Source organism: Trifolium pratense, linkage group LG3 (genome assembly GCF_020283565.1).
Source record: "Trifolium pratense cultivar HEN17-A07 linkage group LG3, ARS_RC_1.1, whole genome shotgun sequence".
Taxonomy (NCBI): Eukaryota; Viridiplantae; Streptophyta; class Magnoliopsida; order Fabales; family Fabaceae; genus Trifolium; species Trifolium pratense.
Genome location: NC_060061.1, coordinates 43,352,612 through 43,366,236, shown reverse-complemented (window position 1 = coordinate 43,366,236; position 13,625 = coordinate 43,352,612). Strand labels below are relative to the sequence as shown.

General features: G+C 35.3%; 3 protein-coding genes across 3 annotated transcripts; 2 read left to right on the top strand and 1 right to left on the bottom strand.

The window, feature by feature from the left end:
• Positions 1-2,484: 2,484 nt before the first annotated feature.
• Positions 2,485-3,173, bottom strand: LOC123915166. Its single transcript, XM_045966312.1, has 2 exons — positions 2,540-3,173; positions 2,485-2,495 (listed from the first exon to the last, which is right to left on the bottom strand). Exons 1-2 carry the CDS (start codon positions 3,171-3,173, stop codon positions 2,485-2,487), a joined length of 645 nt encoding a protein of 214 aa, XP_045822268.1.
• A 1,045-nt stretch (positions 3,174-4,218) lies between these two features.
• Positions 4,219-6,542, top strand: LOC123915165 (putative pectinesterase 10). The gene is made up of 5 exons (XM_045966311.1): positions 4,219-4,442; positions 4,604-4,787; positions 4,858-5,046; positions 5,653-5,897; positions 6,380-6,542. The coding sequence occupies exons 1-5, from the start codon at positions 4,219-4,221 to the stop codon at positions 6,540-6,542; spliced, it is 1,005 nt and encodes a 334-aa protein (XP_045822267.1).
• Positions 6,543-8,290: 1,748 nt separating this feature from the next.
• On the top strand, positions 8,291-11,295 carry LOC123915164 (the record flags this gene model as incomplete). The annotated part of the gene is made up of 2 exons (XM_045966310.1): positions 8,291-9,412; positions 10,606-11,295. Coding segments are annotated over 2 exons (1,812 nt in total), but the record flags the coding sequence as incomplete, so codon positions are not given.
• Positions 11,296-13,625: the final 2,330 nt, after the last annotated feature.

Genomic DNA, 13,625 nt, shown 5'->3' with positions numbered 1-13,625 from the left:
ATACAAATACCAATCCCTGTCCTATTGCGCCTTGTAGAGAAAGAAGCATCAACATTACACTTATATCTTCCTACAGGTGGTTTTGACCATACCGAGTCAACATGTTGTTGCGGAACGGTTCGTCGTTGTTGTTGTTGTTGTTCCTGTGCTACATTCCACTCCATGATTAAGTTTCTTGCTCGGTCACACACCACATGTAGTGTTTCACTATGATTCTTCCATATTTTATTATTCCGTTGCTGCCATATACTCCTTAACAACGCTGCAAAGAGAGAGTGTTCAGCTGTTCCAAGAACCTGCAACACAGAAAAAATTGTACCAGTAATTTCGGCATTATTATTAATGTGTTGTTGTATCATGTTCCACCAACCCACATTCCGCCACAGAGATTCACTATTTTTGCACAAAATGAAAACATGGTGACTGTCTTCTAAGCCATCATCACATAGCACACAAGAATTTGGACAATTAACCCCTTTTGCGTTAAGGCGAACTCTAGTTGGAACACAGTTACGACATAACCTCCAAAGAAAATTCCTTAATTTAGGTGGAGATTTTATCGTCCAGATTAAATTCCAGTGTCCCGGAACTTGTAGGTGAGAAGTATCAATAGCATCCACAATGCAGTAACGATAAGCACTTTTAACAGAATAAATACCATTCTTCTCATATCTCCAAATAATCCGATCATTCTGAACCGACGCAAGAAGAGGAGTTTTGAGAATTTTTGTTGCAGTATTGTCATCTACAAGGTCTTGAATTAAAGGGGCATTCCACCTTTTTTCATTGCCTATGAAGATGTCAGATATAGTCATATTTGCTAGTTCCTCATGCAAATTTGGTGGTGTTGGAATGGTTGACCCATCTGAAATCCACCTATGATTCCACATAGGAATGTCATGCCCAGACCCAACCACCCATTGGTAACCATTTCTCACTACAAACTTTGCACTCCAAATGCTACGCCAAACGTAACTTGGGTTGTGACCAATGCTTGAACTAAGAAAATCACTTTGAGGAAAATATTTAGCTTTGAAAATTCTAGTGATTAAACTACCTGGATTGGTTAATAAGTTCCAGGCCTGCTTACCAAGCATTGCATAATTAAAAGCGGTAATGCTCTTAAAACCCAAGCCACCAACATTTTTGTGCATCGCTAAGCGTTCCCATGATAACCAATGAATACCTTTAGCCTGCTCCTGATTGTGGCCCCACCAGAACGAATTCATCATCTTCTCAATTTCATCACTAAGAGAGTGTGGAATTAAGAAAATACTCATAATGTAAGATGGAATAGATTGCAGAACTAACTTGATCATAACCTCCCTGCCTGCTTGAGAGAGACAACGGCTGCTCCAAGAATTAATCTTTTTCCAAATTCTATCCTTGATGAACTTGAAAGTGGCCTTTTTACTTCGACCTACCATAGAAGGTAGTCCGAGATATTTTCCAGTCCCCGGAACTTGTTGCACTCCTAATAAATTAGCTATTGAATTCTTGATAGGAGATAAGACATTTCTGCTGAAGTAGACCTCAGATTTCAACAAATTTATTGATTGGCCTGAAGCAATTTCATAAGTAGAGAGAATGTTCTTCATAACTAAAGCCTCATTTTCTTCTGCTCTAAAAAAGAGGAAACAGTCATCTGCAAATAATAAGTGAGAAACAATGGGTGCATTTCGACAAATTTTGGCCCCATGAATATCACCTCTATCCTCGGCTTTCCGGATAAGTGCCGACAAACCCTCAGCACACATGATAAATAAATAAGGCGATAATGGATCACCTTGACGTAATCCTCTCCCGGGTACAATAGGGCCCACCATGTTCTCATTGAAAATGACCGAGTAATCCACGGTTTCAACACATAGCATGATCCATGAGATCCATTTTTGAGAGAAACCCAAAGTGCTCTGAACATCCTTTAAATAATCCCAATCTATCCTATCATACGCTTTGCTGATATCCAGTTTAAGCGCTACTTCGCCTTGCTTTCCTCTGGTCTTAGACTTCATATGATGAACAATCTCAATAGCGGTCATAGCATTGTCTAAGATTGATCTCCCAGGAACAAACGCCGACTGATATTCAGATATACATTTATCAAGAACATGCTTCAGCCTGTTAGCAAGTACTTTTGCCACCACCTTATAAAGAACATTACATAATGCTATAGGTCTCCAATCTTTCATGGAAGTTTGGTTGTCACCTTTAGGAATTAACGCAATATTAGTCGAGTTCAGAGTAGTTGGAAAGGAACCTGATTCCAGCCAAGAACAACCTGCTGTGTATATTTCATGCCCACACATATCCCAAAAGTGTTGATAAAATCCCGTATTAAAACCATCCGGGCCTGGACATTTATCAGCTTGCATAGAGAAAATGGCATCCTTAAACTCATCAAAGGTGAAAGGTGCTGTCAACATATTGTTATCATCACTAGTCACTGATGGAGTTAATGCATTTAGCACCATATCACGGGAGCTATTCTGTTTCTGGTAGAGAGATGAAAAATAATCTTTAGCAATTGCCATCATACCCTCTTGGGAACGACACTCTATCCCATTAGCATCATATAAACGAGTAATCCTGTTCACTTTCTTCCTTGCAGTAGCAGCAGCATGAAAAAACTTCGTATTTAAATCACCGTTCTTATACCAAAATGTTTTGGCACGTTGCTTCCAAAAAACATCATCTTGTCTAAGGAGGGAAGATAATCTCCTCTTCAAGGCATTATAATAATTAAGATTTGAATTATCAACATGGTCCCGAACCTGCTCCAGCTTTTTATGATATTTATCAATGTCCTTTCGCAGGTTTTGGAAATGTTTTTTACTCCAGCTAATCATATCAGATGCACACAGTTCAAGTTTATTGACAATACCTTGTGTTGAAGACAGTTGCCAGCACTGCCGCACAAATCTCTCAAACTCAGGCTCAACTAACCAAGCATTTTCGAATTTGAAATGTTTATTCGAAATGGAGAAAGAATTTGAAGGATCACATGATAACCAAAGGGGGTAGTGATCAGACGATGTTGCAGTCAGACACTCTAGTCTTGCATTAGGAAAAATTTGACACCAAGCTTCTGTTGAGAGGGCTCGATCCAACTTCACCTCGACCGCTCTATCTGTACCCAAACTCTTGAACCACGTAAATTGGTAAGCTTCCATGTTCAAATCATTTATTCAAATCAATTAAATCTATTTTTTTTAATAATGGTTAATAATGTAATAGGAGTGTAATTTCATTGAATATCCATATTTTTAACCAAAATAAAAGATATTCATTTATTCAAATCGATAAAGTACATTGCATTCAATATCCATGTTATATTTTATAAAAGTATATTTATTTATTTCTATAATATTCTTAGAAGTATCTTTAATTAGCAAAGGAATGTTCACATTCAAATAAAAAATGATCCTACATCTTAAAAACCATACATGAAACACATGGATTTTTTCTTAGTTAAATTTGGAGCTTTATCCCACTACAACATTTTTTATCATAGACTGTATGTCAAAAAGAGTGGTCAAAAGGCAAAAAAACAGTGGCATAAGGCTTAGGCCACGGTTTTTTCACATTAGTCCACGGTTTATCCTATGTTGATATCTTAGTTCAGGCTTATCGTTGGAAAGCATTTTTTATCTTTTTTGGAGTGACACAATTGGAATTATTTTTCTTAAAGAATAGTTCATTGTTTTTGTTTTGTTTCTAGTTTACTTCTTCTTGTTTTGATTAGCCTTCCAACCAAAAAAACACACATGGATCTTTCAAATCTCTTTTTTTGATGATAAATCAGAAAAAATGAAAATTAAGAGATGATTTTGGTCAATATAAAAGGAAAGAGGTGATAAATTAATGCTCATTGTCGTCTTAGAAAACCATTATTTATTTTTTTTACTAATTAGGAAACCAGTTGATCAACCTTTTTAAGTATTTTGTCCCAAAAAATTATTCTTGTATAATTAGGAAAATCGGATTAAAAAGTAATAGTATAAAATTAGGAAAATTATTATATACACACATTAAGATTTAAGAGGATTTAATATTTGACCAAAAAAATATATCAATTTTGATTTATTAATTTTCAACAACCTTCAATAATATTCCATTTTGTATTATTTTCTCACTCGGGAAGATAGAATGAAGAAGAGGTGCCCAATTTTTTTAAGTGTATTTATACTTGAAGGCATGATATCTTTGTCACAAAATATGAAGTTGCTTCCACCACCAATAATGTTCCATTTAGTAGTATTGTTTATTAGTTATTTTTATTTTGGTAGAGCCATTGATTGTGGTGGGAAGCAAATTGTTAATACCATCACTGTTGACCAACAAAAAAAAGGAGCATTCCAAACAATTCAAGCTGCCATTAATTCTATAAAGAAGCCAAATGATCGATGGGTTATGATTAATATAAATCCTGGCACATACAAGTAAGTTTTATATTTTTAATATAAGAACATATACAAAGCAATTTGAAATGTTAAATGTTAATTAGCTTATAGTATTAAATAAATTTATTGTTATGTTTTCACCTTCATACTCGTAGAAAGCTATAACAAATAGACTCTTATATATTTGGAAAAATGTGTAGGGAACAAGTTCTTATAGATGCTAGAATGCCGTGCATTATTTTAAAAGGATCGGGTAGCAATAACACAATCATTACTTACGACAAATCATTTCACGATGGTGGCCAATCCATGAGTGCGACATTTCATTCATCTCCACATAATGTAATTTTGAGTGGCATTAAATTCCAGGTACGTAAAAGAAGTGTTAGAAATAGTCTATTTTCAACGTATTTTATAACTATTCAATTGTTTTATAAGGTGTGTACAATTGTAGAACACGTTTGGATATAATGGACCGGCAGTAGCAACGTCTATATATGGTGATAAGACTGCAATTTTTGATTGTAGTTTCATTGGTTATCAAGATACTTTGCTTTCATCAAAGGGGCGCCAATACTTCAAAAATTGTTATATTCAAGGTGAAGATGACTTCATTTGTGGTGCTGGTCAATCTTATTTTGAGGTAATACTTTATTTTTTTTGTCACCAACATTATATTATGGACAAGCAGCCTCTCAATTACTAGACTATTATGTGATTGGTTGGAAAATAGGTAAAGCTTGACCACAAATTCTTCCATCATTAAGGATCAAACTCAGATATCAACTGTGCTTGTTCATTTTGATTAAATACATTAACCACTTCTACACAATCTAATAGTTATATAAAATTTTCATTTGTTTTTATTGTTCTTACTCTTCATTTTTATAAAAAAAATGGAGAAGAGAAGTTATTTTTTTCGTCAAGAACAGATTAATGTGTCATTTTTACAACTATTCCAGGTGGAATTTGAAATATGTCCATTGAAATTACAGAGTCAAGTTACGAGTTTCCCCTAAGACGAATGGTTTGAAAGAATCCGAGTTCAATTTATTGTGGGAACAATTTTTTGTCATAATTCACTTATATTGTGGCACAATTCTAAATTACTGGAAGCCTCTTCCTATAAAAATCAAAGAGTTAATACTAAAAATAAGACAAAGTCAAGTTAATACGAATAAGCTCACACCTCATGTTTTAATCTATTACCACTAAGATTTTTTATTTCATGGATTTTGACTTGTTGTAGAATTGTGTGATGAATGCTACTCAAGGAGACTCTATGCCTTCAGGTTTTGTGACAGCACAACGTAGGGATAACCCAAATGATCCAAGTGGATATGTTTTTAGAGGAGGGTCAGTTGTTGGAAATGGTGAGGTGAATCTTGGAAGACCTTGGGCCCCTTACGCAAGAGTTATATTTTGGGAAACATATTTTTCTTCGGTGGTTACCCCTCAAGGATGGGTTGCTTGGGATTCAAAGAAAGGCCAAGAGTAAGTTTTTTTTATTTTGTTTTTTGTTACATTATAGAAAAGCCAAAAAGTAATGAAAGAGCAGTGCCATCCAAAATGCGGACACGGGTGGTGCATGTCTGTCGTCAGCATGTGCCGTGAGGTGTTAGCTTATGAGTCCCGCAATGAGGACGACAACCCTCATGTTTAGTTGCCAATGTTTGTAAATTTTGCAAAACTAGTAATTAAAATCAATGGTATTCATATCTTTTTGCACGACTTTGAAAAGTAAGAATCATATGGTATACTCGTATGTAATGTATTCTCTTTGTCTATAAAAAAATTAGTTGTGATATATTTTTATAAGTAACAAGTGATATTAGATTGGAGTTTTATTAAATTGAGATGATAAATTTGTTAGTTTTGAAAATTTATATATACATACTCAAGAAAATGAATATTTCTTTTGTCAACATTCCAATTCTTCTAATGTAACATTTTCTGTTAATTTGTAAACAATGCAGGAACGAGACCACATTTGCAGAAGTCAATTGTACAGGACCTGGGGCTGATACTAAGAAACGTGTCGAGTGGGAGAAGAAACCAAAAGACTTAAACTTAAATGAATATACTTTGTCATCTTTCATAAATAATGATGGATGGCTTGACAATTTACCATCTATATAATTGTAAAATAAATAAATAAATAAAGAGACCACATTTGCGGAAGATAAAAATGTTCAATATGATATTTGATTAAGTTATAAGACCGTTAAATCCTCTTCACACATTCACTAATGTATTGAGAGTAATATTAGAAATCTGTTTTTTCTTTAGTCCATTCACAATAATGTATCTAAGTATTTCATAGAATATATTGGTAAAATTATCATTACCATATATAACATGAAACTTTTTCGCTGATTCTTTCTAATCTTGCTTCTCGATCTGTCATTATACCCTAGAAGTAGAAAAAATTACAATTCTCATTCCTCCTAAAACTCTCGAAATTTGTTGATAGTTAGAATAGATTTGTAGACCTGGTGCACTGATCATTTTTAAATTTTAAAAAGTTTTATATGATGTTTTCCTATTATGTACATAAATAAAATGTTGGAACAAAATTGATTTAAAAATGTTTGCTCCTTAATCTATAAAGGTTTTGATGATAACAAAGTATTAATAAACAATTGGAAGGACTAAAAATTTATTTTAAGTGCGCAGATATAAGCATCATATAAGCTCTGAGTGAAGTTCAGAGGATGTGAATTCAGAAGTTCACAAGCGCTCAGAAGATGTTGGACTTCAGAGGTTACAACGTTCAGAGGATGAAGACTTCAGTACTTCATGTCTGTCTACAAGCTTCATCAAACTCTGAAGATCTCTTTGAAAGCTGTGAAGATTCCCTTTGCTAGTCAACTCTTCTACCAATGAAGAAAAGGACCTTTCAAGTCTGATCAGCTCAGCTAGCTCTGTTTTGTCTGTCCTATCTTGAGAACGTGGGTCTTCAGTTTTGTTAGCTGAATAAGGAAAGTCCACTCTGCAGTAGTCAAAGTAACTGAAACTCTTTCTTAGTTTTGGATACAACCAAACTGCATCAAGACAGACTGCTTGAAGACAAAAGGTTATCAACTCCAACGGCTCCTTTTGCAACGACTCTTTTCTAGTGGTATATATACTAGAAGGATCAGCTGCAACAAAAAGATTAATTATCAAGATTTGAACGTGCGCAAAACAAACTCTGAACTCTGTGATATACAAGCTCTGAACCTCTCTCAAGTGTTTTTGCACTTTAGCCAAATACTCTGTAATACTTGTATTTGCTCTCTTTAGGTTCATCTAAGAGCACTTGTATATTTTTATATACTTTATTGTAACGTGTGTAACTTAAGCTTGTGTGCTTAAGTGTGAGACTTAAGCTTGTGTGCTTAAGTGTGAAGTCTTAAGCTTGTGTGCTTGAGCATTGTTGAGAAGTCTCTTGCTTGTGTGCTTGAGCAGGTGTAATCTTGTGTGATTATAGTGAACTCCCTTGGAAGTGCAAGGGGACTGGACTACTCTCGTTTTGTGAGAGGAACCAGTATAAATTGCTTGTGTGATTTCTCTCTCTCTATCTTGTTATTTATTGTGTTACTTTTCCGCTGCTAACGTAGTTGAGTTAAGAACTTGAAAAAGTTTTAACTTAGCTAAAACACAATTCAACCCCCCCCCTTCTTGTGTTTTCACACCTTCAATTGGCATCAGAGCGCCTGGTCTGTTACTTTCACTTAACAGTGAGACAGTAAAGATCTTGTGAGAACACTATGTCTGGAGGAGACGATAGTAGCACTAGAACAACCGGTGAAGAGGCCAGTGGTGCTGGTGGTGGTCCTAGAAATGCTTTTGGTTATGACTACTTAAGTAATGAATCACATGAACATAGTGGCAACAGAAAAGCCCCTATATTCAATGGTGATGCTTCATTATTTGAGTGGTGGAAAGAGAGACTGTATAGCAATATTACTGCTATTGATCATGAGTTGTGGGATTTGGTTGAGTTGGGAGTAACTTTTGAAAACTTGAATGAACATGGTAGGTTGTCCATGGAGAATAGAAAGTTACTCACACCAGCTAACCTAAAAATCTACACAAAACATCATAGAGTAAAGGACATTGTTGTTGGTGCTATTAGACATGAGGATTATGTCAGAATAGAAAACAAGTCTACTGCTAAATCTATCTTTGATTCTATGTGTGCTACTTATGATGGAAATGAAAAGGTTCAAGAGGCTAAAGCTAGTCTTTTGATAAGGCAATATGAACTTTTCACTATGCAACAAGATGAAAACATTGAGACTATGTTTACAAGGTTTCAAATCCTTGTATCTGGTCTTAAAGCTCTTAAGAGAAGTTATTCAACCTATGACCATGTTCAGAAGATTCTGAGAAGTCTTCCTATTGCTTGGAGACCTAAGGTCACTGCAATAGAGGAAGCTCAAAATCTCAAGACTCTGAGTCTTGAAGCTCTGATAAGCAATCTCAGAAGCCATGAGATGGTTCTGGATGCTGACTCAGAAACTAAGAAGAAGTCTAAGTCAGTGGCTTTACAGTCAACTAAGACTACTTCTAAGGCTCTTAAGACTCAGCTTCTTGATATTGAAGAAGAATCTTCTGCTGATGGTCAAGAGGATGAGATGAATGAGGATGAGTTTGCTTTATTCACCAAGTTTCAGCAATGGAACAGATTTAACAAAAGAAATTTCAGAGGAGGTAACAGCTCCAGAAATTTTGTCAGCAAAAAGGATGATCAGAAGAATTGCTTCAACTGTAAGAAGCCAGGACACTTTATTGCTGATTGTCCAGAAATATCTGCTAAAGACAAAAGCAAAAGATACAGCTCAAAGAAGCAACAATTCAAGAGCAGATTGAAAAAGAGTCTGATGGCTACTTTTGAAGAGCTATCATCTGAGGAAGAAGTTGAGGAAGAAGAAGAGGCAAATCTAGCCCTGATGGCTTCAACTGACTCAGATGTAGACTCAGACGATGAATCAGAATCAGATTCAGAAGTAACTGATGAGGTATTTTCTGACTGTTCTAAATCTCAACTTATAACTGCACTTAACAAGGTCATTGAGAAACATCTCAGAGTGTTAAGTAAACAAAAAGTTTTACAAGATAACCTTAACACCCTGACTGAACAAGCAGAACATTTTCAAGGTCTATATCAAGAAACTCTGAATAGAGTAAATGATCTTGAAAAGGGTTGTGCTGTGTGTCACAAACCTACTGATGAGCAAGAAATGGCTCTTCAACAGTTTGTGCATCTCAACCTTGGTAAGAGCAAAGCTGCTAATCTTGTTTATAATGTCATGAGACATAGAGGAGAGGGACTTGGCTATGAATATGGTAGAACATATTCAAAGCTAAAGACCTATCCCAAAAAGGTTGGAAAATCTTGGGTTTACTATGTTGTACCTCAGAGTGAAGAAGGAAAGAAATTTGGTACTCTGGAAGATGAGGATAATAATCTGAGAGATTTGGAAAATGACAACTCAGAGGAACCAAGTTCCTCAGGATCTGGGAAGAAAAGCTCAGAAGATAAAAGCTGTTCAGAACTTGACAGTATTAGTTCAGATGTTCTGAAAGTTTCAAAATCTGATGCTTCAACTTCTGGAACCAGAGGAATTCTAGTTCATGAGAAAAGTCAACCTAAAGGCTCAGAAGTTTTTAAAAGGAAGTCAAATCTCAAACCTCAGAGGCAACATAGGACTAAGGTTATTTATGAATCTAGAGTCAGTAAATATAACCAGTCAAATCAATGGACTGGTGATAAATACAAACTCTGGGAGCATAAACAATCCAAGTCCTGGAATAATAACAGAACTCAAACTAAGAAACATTTTCAAAAGAGTTATTATTCCAAACCAAAATCTTTCTCTCACACTCAACAACACAGTAAACATTTGTGGACTAACAAGCGTGGACCCAGAAGATGGGTACCAAAAGCAGAAATTATGTATCATTCAGATTTACCAACTAGGAAAGGATATGTCCTACCTAGAGTATGGAAACAAGTCCTATGCAAAGGAAGAAGGGCTTATGTCCTTGACCAATGGCTGACAAGTTCTCAAGTTAACAATCAGAACTTGATAAATGAAGAGGAAGAATATTGGGATGACTTTATCATTAACTGTGATAAAGAGTTCCACCGTAGTGATTAAAGTTGTTTCTCATACAGCCTATCACTCAAAGAAGTATCATGAATCATTCATGGTATCTGGATAGTGGGTGTTCAAGGCACATGACTGGTGACAAGCAACTGTTTTCTAAGCTAACCATGAAAGAAGGAGGTTCTGTTGGCTTTGGAGGAAATCAGAAAGGAAAGATAATAGGTACAGGTACAGTAGGTAATTCCTCCCTATCTATTAATGATGTTTGGTTAGTTGATGGACTTAAACATAATCTATTGAGCATAAGTCAATTTTGCGACAATGGTTATGTAGTTGTCTTTAATAAGGAATCATGTACTGTGTCTAAACAATCTGATAACTCCATTATATTCAAAGGTCTGAGAAAGAACAATGTTTATAAAGTTAATCTTTCTGATTTGAATGAACAAAAAGTGATGTGTCTTTTGACCTTGAGTGAAGAAAAATGGATCTGGCATAAGAGGTTAGGCCATGCTAACTGGAGGTTAATCTCTAAGCTTAGCAAGCTTGACCTTGTCAGAGGTTTACCTAAAATCAAGTATCACTCAAACACACTTTGTGGTTCATGTCAAAAAGGAAAAATTACAAAATCTTCTTTTAAACCTAAGAACATTGTCTCTACCTCAAGACCATTGGAACTTCTTCACATTGATCTTTTTGGGCCAGTTAACACTGCTTCAATCAATGGAAAGAAGTATGGATTAGTAATTGTTGATGATTACAGTAGATGGACTTGGGTAAAATTCCTAAGAACAAAAGATGAAGCTTATGATGAGTTTAGCATCTTCTGCAAACAAATTCAAAATGAAAAAGGCTACACTATTTTAAAAGTTAGAAGTGATCATGGTGGAGAATTTGAAAATGAACCTTTTGAAAACTTTTGTGAAAAATATGGCATTCTGCATGAATTCTCTTCTCCTAGAACTCCTCAACAAAATGGGGTTGTAGAAAGGAAGAATAGAACTCTGCAAGAAATGGCCAGAACCATGATGCATGAAACAAATGTAGCAAAGTTTTTATGGGCAGAAGCTGTAAACACAGCATGTTATGTTCAAAATAGAATCTATATCAGATCTAAGTTGAACAAAACTGCTTATGAATTGTTCAAAGGAAGAAAACCTGATATTTCTTATTTTCATCAGTTTGGATGTACGTGTTACATCTTAAACAACAAAGTCCATCTAAAGAAATTTGATGCTAGAGGTTATAAGGGTATCTTTATAGGATATTCTGAACGCTCAAAAGCATACAGACTGTATATTTCTGAAACACACACTGTGGAAGAAAGTATGCATGTCAAATTTGATGACAAAGAGCCTGACCAAGTGTCAGAGCTTGTGGAAGGTTTGTCTAGATTTCAGGTATCAGAGGATCAATATTCAGATATTCCAAACTACTCAGAACATCCATTCTCTGAAGTACCTCTGAACACAATAGTTCCTACAGACTCTGAACAACCAAGAACAGAAGTTTCTGCTGAACCTGATGTTGATGAGTCTGAAGATGATGAGCCCCCAAGAAATACTTTCAAATACAAGTCATCACATCCAGAGGAACTGATATTAGGCAACAAGGATAGTCCAAGAAAGACAAGATCTCAACTAAGAAATGAGGAATCATTAGTTGGTCTTATCTCAATGATGGAACCTTCAAAGATTGATGAAGCTCTGAAGGATGATGCTTGGATTGTAGCAATGCAAGAAGAGCTGAATCAATTCCAAAGGAATGATGTATGGACTCTAGTGCCTAAACCTTCACACAAGAACATTATTGGAACAAAATGGGTATTCAGAAACAAGCTGAATGAACAAGGTGAAGTGGTAAGAAACAAGGCTAGATTGGTTGCACAAGGTTATAGTCAACAAGAGGGGATTGACTATACTGAAACCTTTGCACCAGTTGCTAGACTTGAAGCAATCAGGTTACTTCTATCTTATGCTGTTAATCATGGAATAACCTTATATCAGATGGATGTTAAAAGTGCCTTCTTAAATGGTTTCATTTCTGAAGAAGTGTATGTTAAACAACCTCCTGGTTTTGAAGATATCTCAAACCCAGAACATGTTTTTAAACTGAAGAAATCACTGTATGGTCTGAAACAAGCTCCAAGAGCTTGGTATGATAGACTCAGTAATTTCCTTCTTGAAAAAGGTTTTGAAAAAGGAAAGGTTGACTGCACACTCTTTAGAAAAACAACCAAAGAAGACATTTTAATTATTCAAATTTATGTTGATGATATTATTTTTGGTTCAACTAATGCTGCTTTGTGCAAGAATTTTTCTAAAATAATGCAGGATGAATTTGAAATGAGCATGATGGGAGAGTTGAAGTTCTTTCTTGGAATTCAAATCAATCAGAAGAAGGAAGGAACTTATGTTCATCAATCAAAATACACTAAAGAACTTCTGAAGAAATTCAATCTAGATGACTGCAAGATTATGAATACTCCTATGCATCCAACTACTAACATGGGCAAGTCAGATGATGAAGGAAAGGTAGATCAAAAGGTCTACAGAGGTATGATTGGTTCCTTACTCTATCTGACAGCCTCTAGACCAGATATTTTATTCAGTGTTTGCTTATGTGCAAGATTCCAGTCAGATCCCAGAGAATCTCATCTTACTGCTGTAAAGAGAATCTTTAGGTATCTGAAAGGAACAACTAATCTTGGACTTCTCTATAAGAAATCCAATGATTATGTGCTAAATGGATTCTGTGATGCTGACTATGCTGGAGATAAAATTGAAAGAAAATCCACAAGTGGCAATTGTCAATTTGTTGGTGAAAACCTTATCTCCTGGGCTAGTAAGAGACAAACTACTATAGCTTTGTCTACAGCAGAAGCAGAATACATTTCAGCAGCTAAGTGTTGCACACAACTACTCTGGTTAAAATATCAGTTAGAAGATTATCAGGTAAGCAGTAACAATATTCCTTTATATTGTGATAATACTGCAGCCATTCATTTATCTAAAAATCCTATTCTACACTCTAGAGCCAAACATATTGAAATTAAACACCATTTTATCAGAGATTATGTTCAGAGGGGCATTATAGATATTAAGTTTGTTGATACTGAAAATCA